This window comes from Aquarana catesbeiana, linkage group LG13 (genome assembly GCF_042186555.1).
Source record: "Aquarana catesbeiana isolate 2022-GZ linkage group LG13, ASM4218655v1, whole genome shotgun sequence".
Classification (NCBI taxonomy): domain Eukaryota; kingdom Metazoa; phylum Chordata; class Amphibia; order Anura; family Ranidae; genus Aquarana; species Aquarana catesbeiana.
In genome coordinates, this window is record NC_133336.1 from 8,605,344 (window position 1) to 8,628,244 (window position 22,901).

A 22,901-nucleotide genomic window follows, 5' to 3' on the forward strand; every position below is an offset into this window, starting at 1 on the left:
TTTGCATTGGTAGTGGATGTAAAAAAAGAAACTGACGAAAAACTGATGAAATGAACGGCCTATATGTGTGAAAGAACCCTAATTTGTTATTTATGTTTTATAGTTTTTTGCCACATTTATCAAAATGTTTTTGATATTGTTTACCAGAGTAATATGACAACTTCATGTTCAATATTGTGTTATTGTTTCATCCACTACACCTATCAGAAGTAACATGTTTAATTATACAGGGTGTCCCAAAAGTCTCCATACATAAGAAAAATTAACAAACTCATATTATATGGTATATTATATTTAATATTTTTAATTATTATTACATTATTATCAATATTTTGCAAACATTTGTAATAAATATTTTGTAAATAAAGGTACATTTAGCTACAATTTGTATGACAACTTTTGGGACTCCCTGTATTAGGAGCCTGATTGGACACCTTTTTAATGCATAGGGTTTGCCTCAGATGGATGTGATCATGGCATAGATGTTAATGATTTATTTCTCTATAGGTGAAGGTTTGGTGGATCAGATTTTGTTGGATGAACTTGGACACTCCCTGACTCCGAAGCTGAAAGGTAATTGATTAGAAATATTAACAATTTTCTCCAAGGTGCAGATCTGGTGGTGCTATGTATTCCCTAAATTCAGACATTCCTCTTCAGGTTGTATAATATATGTAAAAGAATAATTGATTGCGCTGAGTGTCAAAACTAAAATAATCTTAGTTACTGAAAACTAAAACAGTGTAAGGGCCATACACACGATATGAAAATCAGAAGGGAAAATTCGTACGACGAGCTGTCTGACGATTTTCGGATCGTTAGTACGGTGCTTTCGATAGACGATTTCACTTCACGAGCTGGATGTGCAGACTATGAAATTTTTGTTGGATGTGAACTCAACATCTGATTTTCGCTTCATTAGTATGGTTTTCATACAAAAAAAATTTTAGAGCAAGACTACGCATGCTCAGAAACAAAAGAATACATACAAAACGAATCAACACATTACGTCACTTCTGACGTTGTATTCTGCTGTTTGAAAATGTTCATATTGTTAATAACCTCTCCACTTTCCACAGGAGACTAGCATGCCACAAAAAATGGACATTCAATCATCCGAAAATCTAAGCGTGTGTACAAGGCTATAGCTGCACTCACTATATATCCACATATATATAACAAACAAACATAAAAACGTATTGCACAAAGCTATAGTGCATCAATACTAAAATCAAATGAAAACAATGAAAGTGTTTAAACAAGCATAATTCATGCAGAATAAATTAATTCATAACTATCCAATAAAAAATCATATAAAAAAAGGTCAGTGCAAACCGTCCATATGCGTGACGCCCAAATCCATTGATCTTGTGTGTGTATACACCACTTTACACCCGGGTGCACACCCCACTCACAAGCCATTTACCGGCAGGTGAGACCCAAAACATGGCGGTCTGGCTACACTCTTATGCCGCGTACATATGATTGGATTTTCCGACAACAAATGTTCGATGGGAGCTTGTTGTCGGAAATTCCGACCATGTGTAGGCTCCATTGGACATTTTCCATCAGAATTTCCGACAATCTGAGATCTGAGATTTGAGATCTGGATCTTAAATTTTTCGATCGTGTGTACACAATTCTGGCGCACAAAGTTCCATGCATGCTCTGAATCAAGTACGAGACGGAAGCGCTCCTTCTGGTAAAACTAGCATTTATAATGGAGATAGCACATTTGTCAGGCTGCAAATTTTAAAATCTTTTAACCACTTAACCACTGGGCACTTAAACCCCCTTCCTAACCAGACCAATGTTCAGCTTTCGGTGCTCTCACACTTTGAATGACAATTACTCAGTCATGCAACACTGTACCTATATGAAATTTTCATCTTTTTTCACACAAATAGAGCTTTCTTTTAGGGGTATTTGATCACCTCTGGGTTTTTTATTTTCTGTGCTATAAATAAAAAAAGACCGAAAATTTTGTAAAAAAATGAATATTTCTTCATTTCTATTATAGAATTTTGCAAATAAATAATTTTTCTTCATAAATTTGGGCCAAAATTTATACTGCTACATATCTTTGGTAAAAATAACCCAAATTAGTGGCTATTATTTAGTCTGTGTGAAAGAGTCTACAACTCTGGTTTCAATCACTGAAAATTGATCACATCTGATCACACCTGATGTACTGAGGCCTATCTCATTTTTTACGACCCTAGCAAGCCAGGAAAATACAAATACCCCAAAATAACCCCTTTTTGGAAAGTAGACATTCCAAGGTATTTAGTAAAAGGCATGGTGAGTTTTTGAAAGTGTTCTTTTTTCCCACAATTTTTTGCAAAATTACGTTTTTTTTATTTTTATTTTTTTAACACCGACTTTTCATTATAACAGGTTATTTCTCTCACATGGCATGTACATTCCACAAATGACACCCCAAAATATATTCTGCTACTCCACCTGAGTATGGTGATACCACATGTGTGAGACTTTTACACAGCCTGGCCACATACAGAGGCCCAACATTGAAGTAGCACATTCAGGCGTTCTAGGAGCATAAATTACTAAACTCTCAACCACCTATTACACTTTTGAAGGCCCTGGAGCACCAGGACAATAGAAACGCCCACAAAGTGACCCCATTTTAGAAAGCAAACACCCCAATGTATAATCTATGAGGCATAATGAGTCTTTTGAACGGTTCATTTTTTTCCAGAAGTTTTTGGAAAATGTGGAAAAAAAATGAAAACGCATTTTTTTACATAAAGTTATTCATTTCTAAGATATTTCCAACAAATAGCATGTACATAGCAAAAATGAAACCCCAAAAGATATTCTGCTACTCCTCCTGAGTATGGCGATACCACATGTGTGAGACTTTTACACAGCATGGCCACATACAGAGGCCCAACATTGAAGTAGCACATTCAGGCGTTCTAGGAGCATAAATTACTAATCTCTCAACCACCTATTACATTCTTGAAGGCCCTGGAGCACCAGAACAATGGAAACGCCCACAAAGTGACCCCATTTTGGAAAGCAAACACCCCAATGTATAATCTATGAGGCATAATGAGTCTTTTGAACGGTTCATTTTTTTCCAGAGGTTTTTGAAAAATGTGGAAAAAAAATGAAAACGCATTTTTTTTTACACAAAGTTATTCATTTCTAAGATATTTCCAACAAATAGCATGTACATAGCAAAATAGAAACCCCAAAATATATTCTGCTACTCCTCCTGAGTATGGCGATACCACATGTGTGAGACTTTTACACAGCCTGGCCACATACAGAGGCCCAACATTGAAGTAGCACATTCAGGCGTTCTAGGAGCATAAATTACACATTTAATTTCCTTACAATCTATCACATTTTTGAAGGCCCTTCATATTTCTAACACATAGCATGAACATACCAAGAATTACACCCTAAAATACATTCTGCTGAGCAAAGGGTAAACAAAATATTACCTGTGGTTTTAGTAGTGCAGTTGTCCACAGAAGGAGAGCCCTGATCCAGGCAGCAGGCGGGGACATGGTCAGCGACAGTGAATGGAAAATTTAAAATAAAAATGACGTGGGGGTTCCCCCTAAATTCCATACCAGGCCCTTCAGGTCTGGAATGGATATTAAGGGGAACCCCGGCCAAAATTTTTTAAAAAAATGGCGTGGGGTCCCCCTCAAAATCTATACCAGACCCTTCAGGTCTGGTATAAATTTTAAGGGGAACCCCGTGCCAAAATTTTAAAAAAATGACGTGGGGTCCCCCCAAAAATCCATACCAGACCCTTTTCCGAGCACGCAACCTGGCAGGAAGCAGGAAAAGAGGGGGGGACTAGAGAGCACCCCCCCTCCTGAACCATACCAGGCCACATGCCCTCAACAATGGGAGGGTGATTTGGGGTAGCCCCCCAAAACACCTTGTCCCCATGTTGATGGGGACAAGGGCCTCATCCCCACAACCCTTGCCCGGTGGTTGTGGGGGTCTGCAGGTGGGGGGCTTATCGGAATCTGGAAGCCCCTTTTAACAAGGGGACCCCCAGAGCCCTCTCCCCTGTGTGAAATGGCAAGGGTTTTGTACCCCTACCATTTCACTAAAAATGTGTAAAAAATGTTAAAAATGACAAGAAAGGTTTTTTTTAAAATGCTTCTTCTTTCTTCTATCTTCTATCTTCTTTCTTCTATCTTCTACCTTCCTTCAGTTTCCTCCTCCATCTTCTTCTCCTGGTTCTTCTGGTTCTTCCTCCGGTGTTCTCGTCCGGCATCTTCCTCCGCGGTTCTGGCGTCTTCTTCTCTTCTTCTCGGGCCGCTCCGCATCCACCATGATGGGAGGCTCCCGCTGTGTGATGCTTCTTCTCTTCTGACGGTTCTTAAATAACGGAGGGCGGGGCCACCCGGTGACCCCGTCCCCCTCTGATGCACGGGGACTTTCCTGTGGCATTCCCCGTGACGTCAGAGGGGGGCAGACATATGTCGACCTGCCATGCAGTTCATTGGAAAGCGTACCTAAAAGACCCACACCAAAGAACAAAGCGGACCTCTCCTTGCTCCTCATCAGCTGGGATCTCCAACTGAGAGGAATGAAGGTGTAGAATAAGGTGTGTCACAGCCAAGTACTTGCGGGCAATCTGCTATCGGTACACCAACGTCAGATTGTACCAGACAAATTTACCTGCCCCAGCTGCTGCACCGCCGAAAGAAGTTCGATCCCAGCCATCCACATGCCCAGCGGTTGAATGCTAGCTTGACTAAATTGCTAGCACTTCAACTGCTGCCTTTTCAGTTGGTAGACTCCTCCCCCTTCTGTGAGTTTGTGGAATGTGCAGTTCCACAGTGGCAGGTTCCCAAACGCCACTTTTTCTCACTGGAGGCGATTCCGGCTCTCTACCAGCATGTGGAAGGCAATGTCTTGGCCTTGATGGACAGGGCAGTCAATGGTAAGGTGAATATTACCGCTGACTCATGGTCCAGCAAGCATGGACAGGGACGTTACCAATCTTTCACCGCACACTGGGTGACTCTTCTGGCAGCTGGGAAGGATGCAGTACAAGGAGCAGTAGTGTTGGAGGTTGTTCCGCCACCACACCTCCAAAATTCTACTAGCGGTGATTATGCCACACCTCTCTCCTTCACCCCCTCCTCTTCTTCTTCCTCCATGGCCTTTTCCTGTGCTGATTTGTGCTTGGAACCAGTGGTGCTCCGTAGGCTTTCAAGGGGCTGTGCAAGCATGCAGGCAAAAAGATGCCATGCGGCGCTTGAGCTGGTGTGCTTGGGGGACAGGAGCCACACTGGGGCAGAGATTCTGTCAGCTCTGCAGGGGCAGGTTCAGAGGTGATTGATGCCACAACAGCTTAAGCCAGGTATGGTGCTTTGCGACAATGGCACCAACCTCCTCTCCGCCCTCCGACTGGGACAACTGACCCATGTGCCCTGTTTGGCTCACGTCCTTAACTTGGTGGTGCAGCGGTTCTTGGGCAGGTACCCAGGCTTACAGGATGTACTGAGGCAGACCAGGAAAGTCTGTGTGCATTTCCAAAGGTCATATAATGCCAAAGCTTGTCTGGCTGACCTCAAAAAGGAATGTAACCTGCCCAAGAACCGCCTAATCTGTGACATGCCCACCAGGTGGAACTCAGCGTTGGCCATGCTGCAGCGGCTGCACACACAGCAGAGAGCCATCAATGAGTACCTATGCGACTATGGCACCAGGACAGGGTCAGGGGACCTTGTTTTTTTTTTCCCACACCAGTGGGCTCTGATCAGGGATGCATGCACTGTCCTGTCACCATTTGAGGAGGCCACGAGGATGGTGAGCAGTGACAGTGCATGCATCAGTGACACTGTCCCTCTTGTCCACCTGTTGGGGCACACACTGTGTGGAATAATGGACAGGGCATTTGAGGCAGAACAGAGGGAGGAAGAGGAGGACTTCCTTACCTCTCAAGGCCCCCTTTATCCAGACAGTGTTCCTGCGTGCCCGCCGATCACACAGGAAGAGGATGAGGAGGAGGAGAAGGATTGTTTCAGCATGGAGGAGGAGCCTGGCACTCAGCATCAGCCGCAGTCTTCAAGGGATCATTTACAGTCCGAAGAAACCCATGGACTTGTACGTGGCTAGGAGGAGGTGGCTGTGGATCATGTCGTCCGTAGTGACCCAGAGGACTCTGGACCGAATGCCTCAGCAAACCTACGCTGCATGGCCTCCCTGATCCTGCAAAGCCTGCGGAAGGATCCTCGTATTCGTGATATCAAGGGGAGGGATGATTACTGGCTGGCAACCCTCCTTGATCCATGTTACAAGGGTAAGGTTGCGGACTTTATCTTGCCATCGCAGAGGGAGCAGAGGATGAAACATCTTTGGGAGAACTTGCAGAAAGGTTTGTGCAACGCGTTTCCAGAGCCTGGGAGGTTACAATTTCCTGGTCCTCCTGGACAACGTGTTGCTGAGGCTTCGGTCAGTCACAGAAGGAGTGGTGGAGAAGGTGGCCATCTGACTGATGCATTCAGACAATTTTTTAGTCTGCAGCCCCAAGGTCTGATTGGTTCCAGCAACTATCGCCAGCATCTGATTCACAAGGTGCAGGATTACCTAGGGGCAAGCTCAGACTTGGACACCTTTACCACCGAAAATCCTCTGGGTTACTGGGTCTTGAAGATGGATCACTGGCCAGAGCTTGCACAGTATGCAATTGAGCTACTGGCCTGTCCTGCATCCAGCGTTCTTTCAAAACGTACATTGAGTGCTGCTGGAGGCTTTGTAACTGATCACAGGGTGCGCCTGTCCACTGAATCAGTCGATCGGCCGACCTTCATAAAAATGAATCAGTCTTGGATCACCAGCTACCAAGCACCTGATGCTAATGTAACCAATTGATTTTTTTTTAATGTGAGATCCTTTCAAGACTGCCTATGCTGATGCTGAGTGACTATCCTGTTTTGCTGAGTGACAATCCTCTTCCTCCTCAATTTTCATGCTAATAGCTTGTAAGAACATTTTTGGTTCTGGGCACCGCCACCAGTGGCCAAGGCCCAATTTTTCTGCCCCTGTTTAACAGGGGTGTGTAATTACAATTTTTGATGCAATCTTTGCAGCAGGGCTCATTCCTGCGCTCCAACTATAGCATCGGTGAGGGGTTGCAGTGTTGTGGCAGCAGTGGCTAAGGCCCAATTTTTCTGCCCCTGTTTAACAGGGGCGTGTAATTACAGTTTTTGATGCAATACTTTGCAGCAGGGCTCATTCCTGCGTGCCAACTAGAGTATCTGTGAGCAGTTAAACAAAGCAAAAAGTCGCACTAATCAGTGAAATAATAAATGACATATGCTCCCAATAAGTGCCAAAGGATCACGATAAGTGTCACAAAATAAAGGTTGAAGAGACACAAAACAAAAGTGCAAAATTGGGTGCATCAAACTATATGTTAAACAAAATGTAGTGCATCAAAAATGCAAATGCAAATACGTGATACTAAAAAATATAAAAATAAAATAAATTTATATTGAAAAAATCCAATAAAAAGTGTCCATATGCTGGGTGAAGTGAAGAAAACACAAAAATCAATCCATATGTTGAAGGAATGAATCTATATTGCAAAAAAAATAATATAAACCGTAAAAAGTCCAATATCAATGTAAATCCAAAGGTGATGTGTTGTGAGGTTCCACACTAAAGTGACAGGGAAATTCTCTTCTGTAAGAGTTAATATGGGAAAAACGTGTCTCCTCTTCACTGATGCTTTATCACCAATCCTTGTTTCACTAAAAACCCCAAATTTTCAAAAAACATTTGTCATTGGGACAGAAAGTGAAATCTTCTCAAGAGGTGCACAGACAGCAAAACAAATGTTACAGGGGTGATAACCCTTCCCTATGTTTTCCAAAAAGCTTAAAAATAGATTTTTTTGGCTGGAGCTACACTTTAAAAATGTACCAGTTCAAAATTACAAACAGATTCTACTAAACAACAAACCTCCAGTCCCTGTCTTGTTTGCACCGCCTGTATACTGCTGTTCAGAGTATATAGGGCCTGGGGGCCCCATGCCTTTCCTTTTTTTAATTTGGGTGCAGGGTTCCCCTTAATATCCATACAAGAAAGACCCAAAGGGCCTAGTAATGGACTGGGGGGGTACAATGCCGTTTGTCCCACTGATTTTCATCCATATTGCCGGGACCCGACATTACATTAAAGCTGCAAGCAGTTTTAAATGACTTTTATTCCTTTAAAAATGTCATTTTGTGCAGGGACTGTTCTAAGCACGGGAAACACGCGCCACTTTACATGCATACTATAGACACCCCCCAGGTACAATATTTAAAGGAATATTTAACTTTTTTTTCACTTTAAACATCATTAAAATCACTGCATCCTGAAAAAACGTCTGTTTTTAAAACTTTTTTTTGCATTGATCCATGTCCCCTGGGGCAGGACCCGCATCCCCAAACCCTTTTTTAGGACAATAACTTGCATATCAGCCTTTAAAATTAGCACGTTCGCAGGTTCTGGTGCAAACCAAATCGGGGGGTGTTGCAGTCCAGGGTCAGTGCAAGTAGAGATATTGCCAGCAGTGCCAAAATATTGGTCCTGGTAGTAAGCAGGAACATGGTCCAAGTAGCAGTCCAGGAAAGAATGGGGACAGGGGTAGAGGCTTCTCCCACCCAAATCTCTTTGAAGCCTCCGAGTCTCCAGACCCTTATCCGGGAATGAGAAAACTAAAAAATTAGTTGTCTTCATCCAGAAAAACAATTCTGGAGCCCCCTCACATATGTGAGACCCCTTTGTTATGAAGCCCAATACTCCAGTAGCAGAGTAAAAGACCAGTCCAAGAGGCAGGCAAAAAACATGGTCAAACAGTCCAGGGTCAGTTCCAGAGCAGGCAGAGGTAGGTACAGTTTAGTGTTAGGCAGAAGCATGGTCATTTAGCAAGCCAAGGTCAATTCCAGAGAAGGAAGAGGTAGGTACAGTTTAGCATTAGGCAGAAGCATGGTCGTTTAGCAGGCCAGGGTCAGTTTCGGAGAAGGCAGCTGTATGTACAGTGGCATAAAGGGGTGTGGCGGTAAATGACAATTACGTTTACCATACTTCCCTAATAATGTAGAGAAGTATGGTAACAGCAGAAACATTCATCAATAAAAAGGCCTGGTTGGGAAGGACAATCAGGACAATAACACACGGTGTCTTTTCTAGCTCCTCCTCTGGAGCACACCCGGCATTTCTTCTGACGTTTCCGGCCTGTTTCATGGTGAGGGAGTTTCTCAGGAAAGTGGTGTTTGTGGAGTCTGCTCACTAAATCCGAGCGAATGCTTTCTGGTGCGCCTTCAGGGTACAAAAGAGTGGAGATAATTTCTTCTTGGTACTGAAGATAAGATATGGGGTTCTCTGTAGATTTACGGTAAATAACAAAACTATTGTAAAAGGCCAAACTGAAAAGATATATGGAGACTTTTTTTATACCAAAAGCGTCTTTTTCTTGTGGGAAGGTAGGGTTCGATCATCTGATCATTGAAGTCGACTCCCGCCATGAACAAATTATAGTCATGGACACATTTTGGTTTCTGGATTGGGTCGTTTCTTCTGGGGATTTCCACATAGGTGTCATTGTGGATCGTTGTGAGCATGTGGACGTTTCGTCTGTCCCTCCACCTGAGAGCCAATATCTCTTCATTCCGCAAAGACGCCATCTCCCCTTGTCGTCTTTCAGAAATGAGCCTTTGCGGGAAGCCCTTCCTATTGGCTCGCACCGCACCACACGCTGGAGTGTCCTTGAGGTAAAGATTGCGGAAGAGTGGCAAGCTTGTATAGTAATTATCCACATAAAGGTGGTAACCCTTTCCAAGGAGTGGATAAACAAGCTCCCAAACAACCTTTCCGCTGGCTCCGATGTACTATGGACATTCAGGGGGATGCAGTTGGGTGTCCTTCCCTTCGTACACCCGGAAGGCATAGATATACCCCGTTTCTCGGTCACATAGCTTGTAGAGCTTAACCCCATATTGAGCCCTTTTGCTGGGGATAAACTGCTTGAAGCCAAGCCTGCCTGTGAAGTGGACCAATAACTCCTCCACGGAGATATTTTGGTCGGGGATAAATAACTGGGGGAATTTCTCAGAGAAAAAATTTAGAAGTGGCCGAATTTTAAATAATTTGTCATGTGATGGATCATTTCAGGGAGGGCACTGGGTGTTGTCATTGTAATGGAGGAAACGCATTATCATGAGGTATCTTGATCGTCACATAATGGATGAATAGATTGGCATGTGGTGGATGGGGTTGGTGGACCAATAGGAGTATAATTCATTTTTTTTGTGAGCCCCATATTGAATGTTAGGCCTAAAAATAATTTAAATTCCTCCACTGTCTATGCTCTCCACTCATAGGGACGGGCAAAACTTGAACCAGGGTTGCTTGTTATAAATTGTTGTGCATAGAGGTTGCACTGGGCCACGATGGAGGATAATAGGCCTTGGCTAAAAATTAAATGAAAAAAATCAATAGGGGCAAAATTCTCTGTGTTCACCTGAACACCTAGCTGGGCGGTGAAAAGGGGGATGTTTGCTGCTCCTGAATTGGCACTGAATTGGCACTTGTGTGGCACTGTATGGCACTGCTGGGCACTGTAGTACTTTCACTCACTATTTTTCACTCGATTTGTCACTCGATCTCTCTTCTCTCCTCTCACGCTGTATCGGTGTGAGGAGAGAAGAGAGCTGGGACCTTTGCATGACCCCAGTTTGTTGACATTATGACCGCTCCCTCATTGGAGGGAGCGATCACTTGGTAAAGGGCCGCTGTCGTTGGCCCTTTACCGCGATCCGCGCTGCACCGGGTCCCGTGAACGCGGCAAGCATGGAGACTCCTGTGCACGTGCCCCACCGGGCACGCAGGGAGCGAGAGTTCCGGAGGACGTCTGACGGACGTCCACCCAGGACAAGCCGACCGCGCTGTAGCCGTCTTTCGGCTATGGCCGGTCGGCATGTGGTTAATGCAGCGCTTTCTTTTCTTCTTTAGAATGCTAGAATAATGAAGTTATTTTACTGCTCATATTCACACAGAGTTCTGACAAACTGATTTCTTTATTATTTTTCGTGATCTCATGAAGAATTTTTTTTTTTTCATCAGATCTCCATAATAATGTTTAGAATTTTTGTTTATCTTTTTTTTTTAATCAAGATCTCCTATTTTTTTTTTTTATAGTGATCTCCATATTTTTTTCTTTCATTTTTTGTCAGGTTACCACAACACCATTATTATCTCGTATTTTTTAACCTCAAGGAGGTTGGCAATGGTGTCCCTTGTTAATTTGACATTGACAATTTGACAATGGACCTGCCTACTCACAAACAAACTGTCCTTTTTGAAGTAAAACACATAGGCAAGTATTTCAGACAAATAAATAACCATTTGGTGGCCTGAGGAGTCCTTATAATAGTGAGCACAATCCAGTCCATGACTACAAGAGATCAGGAACAGCAGCAGATGACATATCTGCCCCCAGGCTGTGGTCTTACCACAGCCTGCGTCTTTTGTCAGACCAGACTGAACCCAGGCCATCACTTTCTTGTCTTCCTTCCATGCTTCCTTCCACGCTTGCTTCCAGGCTGTGGCTCTGGTGTTGTAGTTGTGGCAGGAGGAGGAGGAGGACCATGGTTGAACTCACAAACGTGGCTTTGGATTGTGAGTTAGCCCCTCAACCCCCTATTTAGGGCTTGTAAGAGAACTTCCTCACATAAGAGGCATTGGCCCTCCTCCATTTCCTGCATTTTACAGGCTGCCATGTAGGCATAGTCGTCTTAATTATTGGGGGGGTTCTGAGGGCCACAGTAGCCTTCCGAAATAGGCCAAGTGCTGTCTCCTCCAGGTTACTCCTCTTCCTGGGACTTTTTTTGGAAGGCGGAGGGGAGGGACCTGAGTTTCGGGCAGGCTACTGGGCCCGGCCACCTCCTGGCTGCCACTTACCCCCGCCACCTACTGGCTGCCACTTACCCCCGCCACCTCCTGACTGCCACTATCCACAGCCTCCTCCTGGATGAGACTTTCCTGTGTATGAAAAAGGGACATAGTTTTAGTTTTTGGTTCATCAATCACACACAATTTTCAGCTCATGACTGTTGCAAATTGAACCTTAATAAATAGAAAAGACTATCATTCTGACCCCAGCATTTTTCATTCTTGTCACAATCATTTGTGGCCACTACTGTCTATTGATATGTAAAACACTTTGTAAAATCAGAAATTACTGATCAATAATAACATCTAGTTAACATCATTAATTATTTGACTAGAAATATGTTGAACAATGCTATACCTGGCTCAAGCTGGGCTCCTCCACTTCTTCCTGGCTGGAAGGCCCAGGTTGGAAGCCTCAGCTGAGGTGGAATGAAGATTGGAAAGTGCTGGCATGGGTTCAGTCTGGCCTGCCAGAAAATGCAGTCTGTCATAGTACCACAGCCTGGGTACATTAATGTCATCTGCTGCAGGTGCTGATCTTTGGGAATCCTGGACCTTCTTGAGCTCCCTATTATAAGTGCTCCTCATGCCACCAATTAGGGCCTTCAAATAGGGGATGTCTGCCATGGGGATCACCGACTTCACAAATTCCAGCAATTGATCCAGCGCTGCCTTCCTCTTTGTTTTATTGTTATAAAAGGGGTGGTTTACCTGCCACAGATAGGGCAGCTCCCTGTACATATCAATAAATATGGGGATAAAGTCCTCATCATTGAATAGATCAATTTTCTTGACAACACAAGACAAACCCTAATGTCAGGCTGAACTCTCCTAATCTTGTCACAATATAGGCCTCAATCTATAAGCAGTATAGGCCACTGATGCACCAAGTTAAAATTGTACCTTCGCTCTAATGATCGGTGCTTCCGATACTCCTTCCTCCTCTCACAGATTGTACGTACGATGCACGCGTGTTATGGAGTGGGAGAGCACATGGCGGAGAAAGAGCAAGTGCATGCAGAGGAGAGCAGCAACGACGAAAGCCGGAGTCATGAACGTCCCGATCCTGGAGGAGATTTAAGACCTCAAATATGTCCTTTATAGAGATGGTGGAAATGGTGGACATCTTAAAGATGGCTGACTATGATGGGAAGCATGGACCTTACCCAAACCCAAATGTCAGAAAGGCCAAGATTATGGCTAAATTTGTGAAAAGTCTGCACAGGAATTTTGGGGTACGACGATCCAAGGATTAACTGAGGAATTGTTGGTCAGACCTGAAATTGAGTGAGCAGGATCAGTACAGAAACATCAGGAAACTTCTTCTAAAAAGTAAGTATTTGTCCTGTGTTTCTATTATTATTATTACTTGCATGCTGCTCCATGTGCTTTTCTTTACTGTTGTACAGTTTAAAATAGCAACTTTCAGGTTCGTGGGCACAGTAATCGCTCGTAGTAAACATCGTTCATTCGCCCACTAATACGATGTTTTTGGCAAATACAGGTAACTACATTTGTTCAGGCCTATTTGTATTAAAAGAAGTTTATGACATTGTTATCTAGATGGGTTTGTACTGGAATGAAATGCAAACTTGATTCAGTGTAAGGTGAGGACATTCAGCAGCTGTTTACACATCTGGATGCAGGAGCACTAGTGTGGGACACCAGAACAAACTTTTTAGGGTGTCCCACACAGGTTCTCCAATGGATAGATACTAGGGGTGTCTCCATGTGTAAAAATTGTACAAAAAAAGGTAAGTATTCCAGCTTTAGAAAGGGAAAAAAAATAATGTCTTCAGCTCAGAACTCTGCCAAAAAAGACAATTTTACGACACTTCCAAACAATGTTTCATATTACTATTTCTGGCCTCAAATATCTGTGTGCTAAGTATAACTTTTTTTATTCACATAGAGGAGAAAAGACTCGGGACATCTGAGGACACCAGGGACCACCACCTCCGAAAGAAAAGCAAATCCCCACCTCACAACATGAGGATGTGGAAGAAGGAGAGGTTTATGAAGTGGGTGAAATAGTGGCCACAACAGGTGAGTGTCTGAGACCTCAGCTTCAGGTAATAGATGTATGACTGCATATTTATAATACATGTTTTTTTTTTAATTTTAGGTGATGTGGATGTTGTGGAAGAAGATTCGCATTTCACAAGTGCAAGTGCACACGTCCTCATCGGGGAGATCATGGTGTGCAATCATGATTTACAGAAGATCAAGGAAGACATCAATGATGTGGAAAAAAGACTCAAAAACATCATTGATGTTTTAGGCAGAATGTAAAAACCCCCAAAAATTCTACTAGTTTGTTTTTTTTTTTATTATTTTCACACATTTTAAATATTTTTTAGAAAGCCAAATTTTGAAGATGCACACAGTGTGTCAACATGTGCTATCTGCCATCACGGGATATCAAGGTACGCGTTTTGGGGGTGCAACCCCTTCCTCGCAAATAAAGTAGATGAGAGGAAGGGGTTGCACCCCCGAAACACGTCCATTGATCCCCTATGATGGGAGCTAGCACATGTTGACATTAGGCATGGGATCAGGAGGGAAATCCTCATTTTGATTCTCAATTTGTGTGCATCTTCAAAATTTGGCTTTCACATCTGATGATCTGATCTGATGAAGGCAATATCAACACAGTTTGGACATACTAATGTCTGATATTGCATTCACTTTGTCAAAGTTGAACTTTGTAAGTTCCTGAGTTGTGTATTGTTATATGGTTTTAACCACTTGGCAACTGGGCACTTAAACCCCCCTCGTGACCAGACCAATTTTTAGCTTTCAGCGCTCTCACATTTTGAATGACAATTACTCAGTCATGTAATACTGTACCCAAATGAATTTGTTGTCCTTTTTTTCATACAAATAGAGCTTTCTTTTGGTGGTATTTGATCACCTCTGGGTTTTTATTTTTTGCGCTATAAATGAAAAAAGACCAAAAATTTAGAAAAAAAAAAAAAAATTTTTCTTAGTTTCTGTGATAAAATTTTGCAAATTATTAATTTTTCTTCATAAATTTTGGCCACAATTTATAGTGCTACATAACTTTGGTAAAAATAACTCAAATTACTGGATATTATTTGATCTGTGTGAAAGTTAGTGAGTCTACAAGCTATGGTGCAAATCATTAAAAAATGATCACACCTGATGTACTGGTGGCCTATCCCATTTCTTGCGACCCAAACAAGCCAGGAAAGTACAAATACCCCCAAATTACCCCTTTTTGAAAGTAGACATTCCAAGGTATTTAGTAAGATGCATGGTGAGCTTTTTGATGTTGTCATTTTTTCCCACAATTCTTTGCAAAATGAAGGTTTTTTCCCACAAAATTGTCATTGTAATAGGTTATTTCTATCACATGACATGTGTATACCACAAATGACACCCCAAAATACATTCTGCTACTCCTCCTGAGTATTATGATACCACATGTGTGGGACTTTTTCACAGCCTGGCCACATAGAGAGGCCCAACATGCAGGGAGCACCATCACGTGTTCTAGGAGCATAAATTACACATCTAACTTGTTGACTACCTATTACACTTTTGAAGGCCCTGGAGCAGCAGGACAATGACACATGACACTGACGTGGCACTGATGACAGATGGCACTGATACGTGGCACTGATGACACTTGACACTGATGTGGCACTGATGACAGATGGCACTAATACGTGGCACTGATGACAGATGACACTAATATGTGGCACTGATGACAGATGGCACAAATACATGTCAACTGATGACACATGACACTGATGACAGATGGCACTGATATGTGGCACTGATGACACTGATAACAGATGGCACATGACACTGACAGGTGGCACTGATGACAGATGGCACTGATACATGGCACTGATGACAGATGGCACTAATATGTGGCACTGATGACAGATGGCACTTATTCGTGGTACTGGGGACAGGTGGCATTAACAGGTGGCACTGGGGACAGATGGCAGTGGGGACAGATGGCACTGACAGATGGCAGTGAGGACAGATGGCACTGACAGATGGCAGTGGGGAAAGATGGCAGTGGGGACAGATGGCACTGACAGGTACTGTGGTCTTTTTTTTTTTCTGACACTCACCGCTGCAGCCGTTAGTTCCCCCTCCTCACATGCGGTCTCTGTGTGAGGAGGGAGAGCCGGCAATGAGAGATGATCTCATATGCAAATGTTTACATATGAGATCATCGCTTGTTGGAAGCTCCAATTGCGCTGTAAACAGCCGCTGTGATTGGCCATTTACAGCAATCTGTGACTGCCTGTGTCCAAGGGACACGGCCAGCACAGAATTTCCCCAATGCGTGCCTGTGGGAGTGCGCATCGTGGAAGTAAAGAGGAGGACGTCCAGGGACGCCCTCCCGGCAATTGGCATCCACGCTGTAGCTGTCTTTCGGCTATAGCGTGGGCGCAAAGTGGTTAAACATACCTGTTTTAACACAAAAAAGGCTATTTGTACTGTCCAAAACAAAAATGTTATTACTAAAATATATTGGTTTGTTCAAAAAACATTTTCTAACGCACATGTGAATGTGCACAGAGTAAAAAGTTTTCTAATCAGCAATGGGGTTTATTTACTAAAGCTGGAGAGTGAAAAACCAGTCTCACTTCTGCAGAGAAACCAATCAGCTTCTAACCTCAGCTTGTTCAATTAAGCTTTGGCAATAAATCCTGAAAGCTGATTGGTTTCTATGCAGAAGTGAGACTGATTATGCACTCTCCAGCTTTAGTAAATAAACCCCAATGTGTGGCTTCTTCTTTCAATGCTCAATATCATTTTTTGGACTAAGTTGGTGTTTACACTGAAATCTGGGTTATTTACTAAAGGTAAATCCACTTTGCAGTACAAGTGCACTTTCAGTGCAGTTTCAAGTGCGGTTTCAAGTGCACTTTTGCAGTGCACTTGTAATGCAAAGTGGATTTTCCTTTAGTAATTAACTCCCACAGTGCTTTATAATTTGCCACAATCATGCCTTTTTCGTGACTCTGAAAAATTAATAAATGGTGCTGAAAATTATGTATATTTTTAACAGTAATGCATTACATACATTCATAACAATGTAGCAGACCCACTACATAATAATAGTTTGCTGAAGAAGAGATTGTCACCTCATGTATCAAATAAATTAGGTTTGCACTATTAAAAAAAAAAAAAAAAAAAGCCCATTGGAGAACCTAGGAGACAGATAAGAAACACAAGCAGTAAATCAAAGAAATTATTATTTCAGCTTAACTAAAAAAAAATATTTAAAAAATGTTTATTAAACATTTTTTGGTATATCAATGGCCCCCCTACCCGCAAAGTACTCCATATATTTTATGCGGACCTCGCGTGCGCTTTGGGGGGGAAAGCACTGAAAACCAGATACCCACAAGCACAAACTGAAGAGCAGTAATGATCGGAAAAGCACAAACCTGAAAAGCGCAAATCGTCTCTCACTATACTTCTACTCACACAAGATTAGCAGAAGGAGCCCAAAGGGTGGCGCACTTGGTATTAAACTTCTCTTTTCTAGTGCTGTCGTACATGTTGTACCTCACCACGTTCTTGACGTTCGAAATTTTCGACAACATTTGTGTGACCGTGTGTATGCAAGACAAGTTTGAGCCAACATCCATCGGAAAAATATATGGATTTTATTGTCGGAATGTGCGATCGTGTGCAATCGGCATTACTCTACGTTCACACCTATGTATTTTTTAGTGTGTTTTGCAGTTTGCAGAAACACACTACAGTTCATTTAATATGGTTTCACATCTATGCGTTTTGCAGTGGTGCGTTTTTGGAAAGGGTCGGGGACTTTTTCCCCACATTTTGCGTGTAATAGATTTCAATGGAGTCGCTCCAAAGACACAAGATTTTTTATGTGCTTTGCGTTTTGTGTTTTTTTTTTCCTTTTAAAAATACTCTATACAGCTGGTTGCCAAAGAGTGGGCTGGGAAGCTGGATGCCCCTTCTTTAACAATCGAGTCATTAGCTGTCAGCGGGGTTCCCCACTGACAGATTGATGGTAAAAAAAAATTGCTGGCAAAAAAATTAAATTGTGAAAAAAATGGTGTGCCCCCCCCAAGTCCATACCAGGCCTCCAGGCCTTTAGGGCCTGGTATGGATTTGGAGGGGACCCCCATACAAAAATGTAAAAAAAATGGCTCTGAGCATGCAGCTCAGCAGGTCAGGAAAGGGAGCGGACAGCGGGTGGTGGGTCGGTGGTTGTGGGGGTCTGCGGGCAGGGGGCCTATAGAAATCTGGAAGCCCCCTTTAAGAAAGGGCCCCCGGATCCCGCCCCCCCATGTGAATGAGTATGGGGTACCCATTCACAAAAAAAAGCAGTGTTAAAGAAAACAAGAGATGGTTTTTGACAAGTCCTAATAATGAAGAATGTCCCCCGTCCTAGCTCTTCTCCCTCCGCTGTCTTCTCCCTCTGGTGATGTCTTCTTGCTCCGCCACTGCTGATCCACTAAAAATAAAATAAAAACGGTCCTCCTCAGACTCTGGCTCCCACTGTTGTGTCGACTCTGGTGTATGCCAGTTTGTATATAGCCATGGGGTGTGGCAATCCGGTGATGTCACCTGGAAAACCCACCCCTTGTGATGTGGCCTGGTATAGTTCAGGAGGAGCTTGTCCCCTCCCTTTTTCTTTTTTTTACTCAATAGGTTTTTATTGAAAAGTTTTGTACAATACAATGTTATGCAAAGTATTTCTGAGGTATGCATATGATATATAAACAAACAATCATGGTAGACTCTTGTTATTTCTTATTTTACATTTCAAACTGATATAATCATTATATTGCAGTAGTAAGTAAAAGAAACAGAACTAGAACTAAACTCAAAATCCGTAGATGTCGGAAGTTAGTGACGATCTTTTGATCATATATATATAAGTAGTGTGGAATGAGGAGGAACATGCCCACCCACACACCCTGGTCAGTGCTACTCTGTGCCTGAGAAGGCCTGCGTCCTCCTCCTCTGAGGTCATACTCCATGGAAATGTTTTTTCATATAACTATGTCAGTTTGAGTTTAACTAACCAGACAGAGAACGGTTATCTGTAAATGGGAGATCTAGTAATAACTTTTTATCAGAGTTGAGGATTAAAGTATTCGATAGGTCCTGGGGAGCTAATCCATCTAATCCATGGTTCCCACATTTTATTATATTGTAAATTGTGTTTGTTGCGTAGTACTAGTATGGTTTCATATGAGAAGTTGACATGGGTTGTTTGTACCACTTCGCTAACTGTAGGTGGATCTGTGTTTTTCCAGTTCCTAGTGATATTGAGTCTTGCAGACAGTAGGATATGGATTATTATATTTCTCATTGGGTTGGGATATTGCTCTATTTCTAGTGATAGTAGTGCCAGTGAAGGTTTCATGGGAATAGAAATTTGTGTGATAGCAGAAAGTAAGCGAAATATGGAGGTCCAATATTGTGTTTTTGAGTTTTTAAGCAGTTCCAGAGGATGTGTATCATGTCTCCTTTTTGTCCACATTGCCTCCAACAGGCATCATCATGGTTCGTATTGAATTTGGCTATCTAATCTGTAGTGAGGTACCACTGGTGTGTCAGTTTAATTGCTAGTTCCCATAGGGTTGAGCAGCAAGTGGCTTTATATGTTGATTTACATGCTTTTTTCCGGGTATCTGCTGTGAATGATTGTCCCAATTCTGCTTCCCATTTAAGCAGTGGAGTGGATTTGGTAAAAATGTTTTTTTTTCTGTATCAGATTGTAAAACGATATCCCTTTCTGGTGTGGTATGGGTGTTCTAAAACATATTGAAGCTTCTTGAGGAATTGTGCATGTTGAGCTTTTGATCGAGGTAATACAGTGTTTGGTACATAGGTATAGGAATATGTCAGAATTTGAGAGGTTAAATCATTCCTGTAATGTGGGGAAAGGGTTGATTACGTTCATGTGGAGCAGGTCTGACATGTTTGTAATACCCCTTTCTTTCCAACGCAAGTACGATGTGTATTTCTTAGGTTCTGCAGTGTTTCTAAAAGAATTTGGACTTCTGATTTGAGAGGGTGGTTCTGACTTCCAATTACAAACCTTTTCCATGTTTTAAGTGTTGCTACCATTGTTGGGGATATTCCTGGGGGAATTGGTGCGCCTAGAGTGACAGTAAATAACCATGAGGGTAGGTTATTTCCTAGAAATGAAGTGGCCTCGATCTGTCCCCACTCTCTCATTGAGGAGGTAGGTCGAAACCATTCTTTTGTTTGGATAATGATTGAGGCCATGTAATAGTCTTGAAACTCCACATTTCCTGTTCCACCAGCTAGATGATGTTTGATCAACTTATCATGGCTGCATCTAGCTCATTTACTTTGCCAAATATATTTAGATAGAATAGTTTGTAGTGATCTGAAGTACTTAATGGCTATTGGGATCGGGAGAGTTCTAAAAAGATAGAGTATGCCAGACGGCCCATCCACGAAAACTCAAGACGCCATCCAGTCCTGGGGATTTAGCATTGGGAAGTTTGTTAATTACTCGTAGTTATTCAGGTATTGTGAAGGGTTCATTCAGTGATGAGAGTTGTTGTGAGGAGATGGAAGGAAGATTTGTGTTATCAAGGAATGCTTGGATTTCTTTTGGGGAAGGTTGATGTGTAAGCGTGTCATCTTTAAGGTTGTAAAGGTCTTTGTAGTATGCACTAAAGGCATTGGCAATAGAGTGGGGTTTGAGTAGTTTTTCGTTAGAGTGCGGGTGGTATAGGAATTGGATTTTAGATTTTGTTCTATGCCCCTGTACTCGTAGGGACATGGCTTTGTCTGCCTTTTTCCCTGTTGTGTATGATGATGCTTTTAGTTTTTTATAATTTTTAACGTATGACTCAAGGAGTAGTGGTCTTAAGAGCCGGTTCACACGGGGGCGACTTGTCAGGCGACCTAGCCGCCTGACAAGTCGCCTCCCGTTCTGTACAATGGAACCGTTCTAATCGGAGCTCCGACTTAGAAGAAAGGTTCCTGTACTACTTTGGGGGCGACTTGCATAGACTTCTATACAGAAGTCGTCTTGCAAGTCGCCCCGGCAGTTGTGTGCAGGTCACCTCGGTGAGGCGACCTGCAAGTCGTGCCGCGTCTAGTGTGAACCGGCACTCAGTCATGACGCAGTTGGAAAATTTTTGCTTGGAGGGTAGGAGATGGGTTAGTTTTGTTCAGGGATTCGGTGTTAGCTATGGCTTTTGTGAGTCCATCTAACTTTTGGTTTCTTTTCTTCCTTGCCCTAGCTCCTATTTGTAGGAATACCCCCCTGTTGCAGCCTTATGGGCATTCCAGACCACCAGCGTGTCAGAGACTGATGGTTTGTTTAGTAGGAAATATTCTTCCAGTTGTTGTTTAATTGGTGTGGAATAACGCAGGGTGTTAAGGAGGTAATTATTCACTCTCCATATGTAGGAGTTGGGTTATGGGGAGTTAGCGGATATTGAGATGCTAATAGGAGCATGATCTGACCAGGTGGTGGTGTGAATGGTAGAGTTTAATATCTTCTGCAACAATCTTTTATCATTCAAAAATAGATCAATTCATGAGTAGGTGTTGTGATGCGGCGAGAGGAAAGTGTAATCCCGCTCGCTCGCATGACAACACCTTTACACATCAAACAAATCATTGGTAGTGATAAATTTATCTAAAGGAGAAGCATGACTTTGGATCCTGTGGTGGAGTCCATTTCTATATTCGGGACCAGGTTAAAGTCACCACAAACCAACAGGTGGCCTTGTTGGATTTTCCTTGCTGACCGTAGAGTCTTTTTGAGGAAGTGCATCTGGTGGTGATTTGGAGCGTAGATGGAGACCAAGGTGTAAGGGACATTGTTAATTGTGCATAGCAGAAAAATGAACCTCCCGTCTGGATCTGTGACGCAATTCTGAAGTTGGAAGGATACAGTATTCCGAATGGCTATCATGACTCTTGTTTGTTTTTTGATATAGCTTGTTCGGAATATATGTGGGAATTGCTTGTGGCTACACTGTGGGGTATCATTTAGGGCAAAGTGAGTCTTTTGGATGCATATAACATCACATTTATGAGCAAGTGCTGTTTTCCAAAGAGATGCATGTTTGGCTGGGTGGTTCAAACCCTTGGCATTGAGGGACAGAATGGTGATATCCATGTTGGCGAGTGATATGAGAGTGGGATATGGTTAAGATGGACTTACAGTTGTTGGAGATCAGAAGGGTAGACTTCGGAGATCTGAATGTGGATGAGAAGTTTCGCTCGTTATCCTCAGCTGTGCTGCAAATGTGGTATAAGCAAGAATCTAAGAGGGATATAAGATGTGTTAGATATTGAGCTAAAATTCTCCAAGAGCTAGAGAGTTCCGCAATATATGGGTATGGTGACCTCAGTAGAAATGTAAAATAGCAAGAACAACAACTATAGGAAAGACAAACAGGTGTATCAGCAGTAGAAAGCTCTGTGAGCAGCTGATCAAACTGGGGGGTAAAAGTTCAGCAGATGAATATCTGAGCGTACGGCCAGACTAGACTTAGTGCTGATTAACAATGAAGTTGTATTCTGGGCAGGTTAAATCATTTATGTCTATTTTTCCCGCACCTTTGATCTTGACCAAACTGGAAAGGATTGGGTTTCCCGTGGCCGTCAGGTTGGTTATGTTGAGGCTCTGGTATAATTCCCCAGGCATGGAGAAGATTTAGTCCTCCATCTATAGTAGATATGGTGTGTTGAATGCCGTTGTGTGTGGCCAGGATGGTGGCTGGATGACGCCACTTGTATATGATTTTGTGATTGTTCATGGCCTTTGTGATTGTTTTTAATTGCCTTCTCATTTGCAGCGTGTACTGCAACAGATCTGCATACAGTTGTATTTCTGAGTATGGAGCTGGGAGAGGAGACAATTCCCTTGCTTTTGTGAGGATTTGCTCTTTTGCTTGATAGAAGTGAATCCTCAGTAAGACATCCCT

General features: G+C 42.7%; 2 protein-coding genes across 2 annotated transcripts in view; both read left to right on the forward strand.

Annotated features, from left to right (window-relative positions):
* LOC141117581 (uncharacterized) overlaps nt 1-22,901 on the forward strand; it is a 1,161,887-nt gene that overhangs the window by 930,342 nt on the left and 208,644 nt on the right. The gene's annotated exons all lie outside the window — the stretch shown is intronic.
* The window catches only part of LOC141117048 (NACHT, LRR and PYD domains-containing protein 10-like), a 179,635-nt gene that overhangs the window by 134,964 nt on the left and 21,770 nt on the right, over nt 1-22,901 (forward strand). The window contains exon 5 of the mRNA XM_073609632.1: nt 508-573. Coding sequence (XP_073465733.1) covers nt 508-573 — 66 coding nt within the window. The remainder of the gene's footprint in view (nt 1-507; nt 574-22,901) is intronic.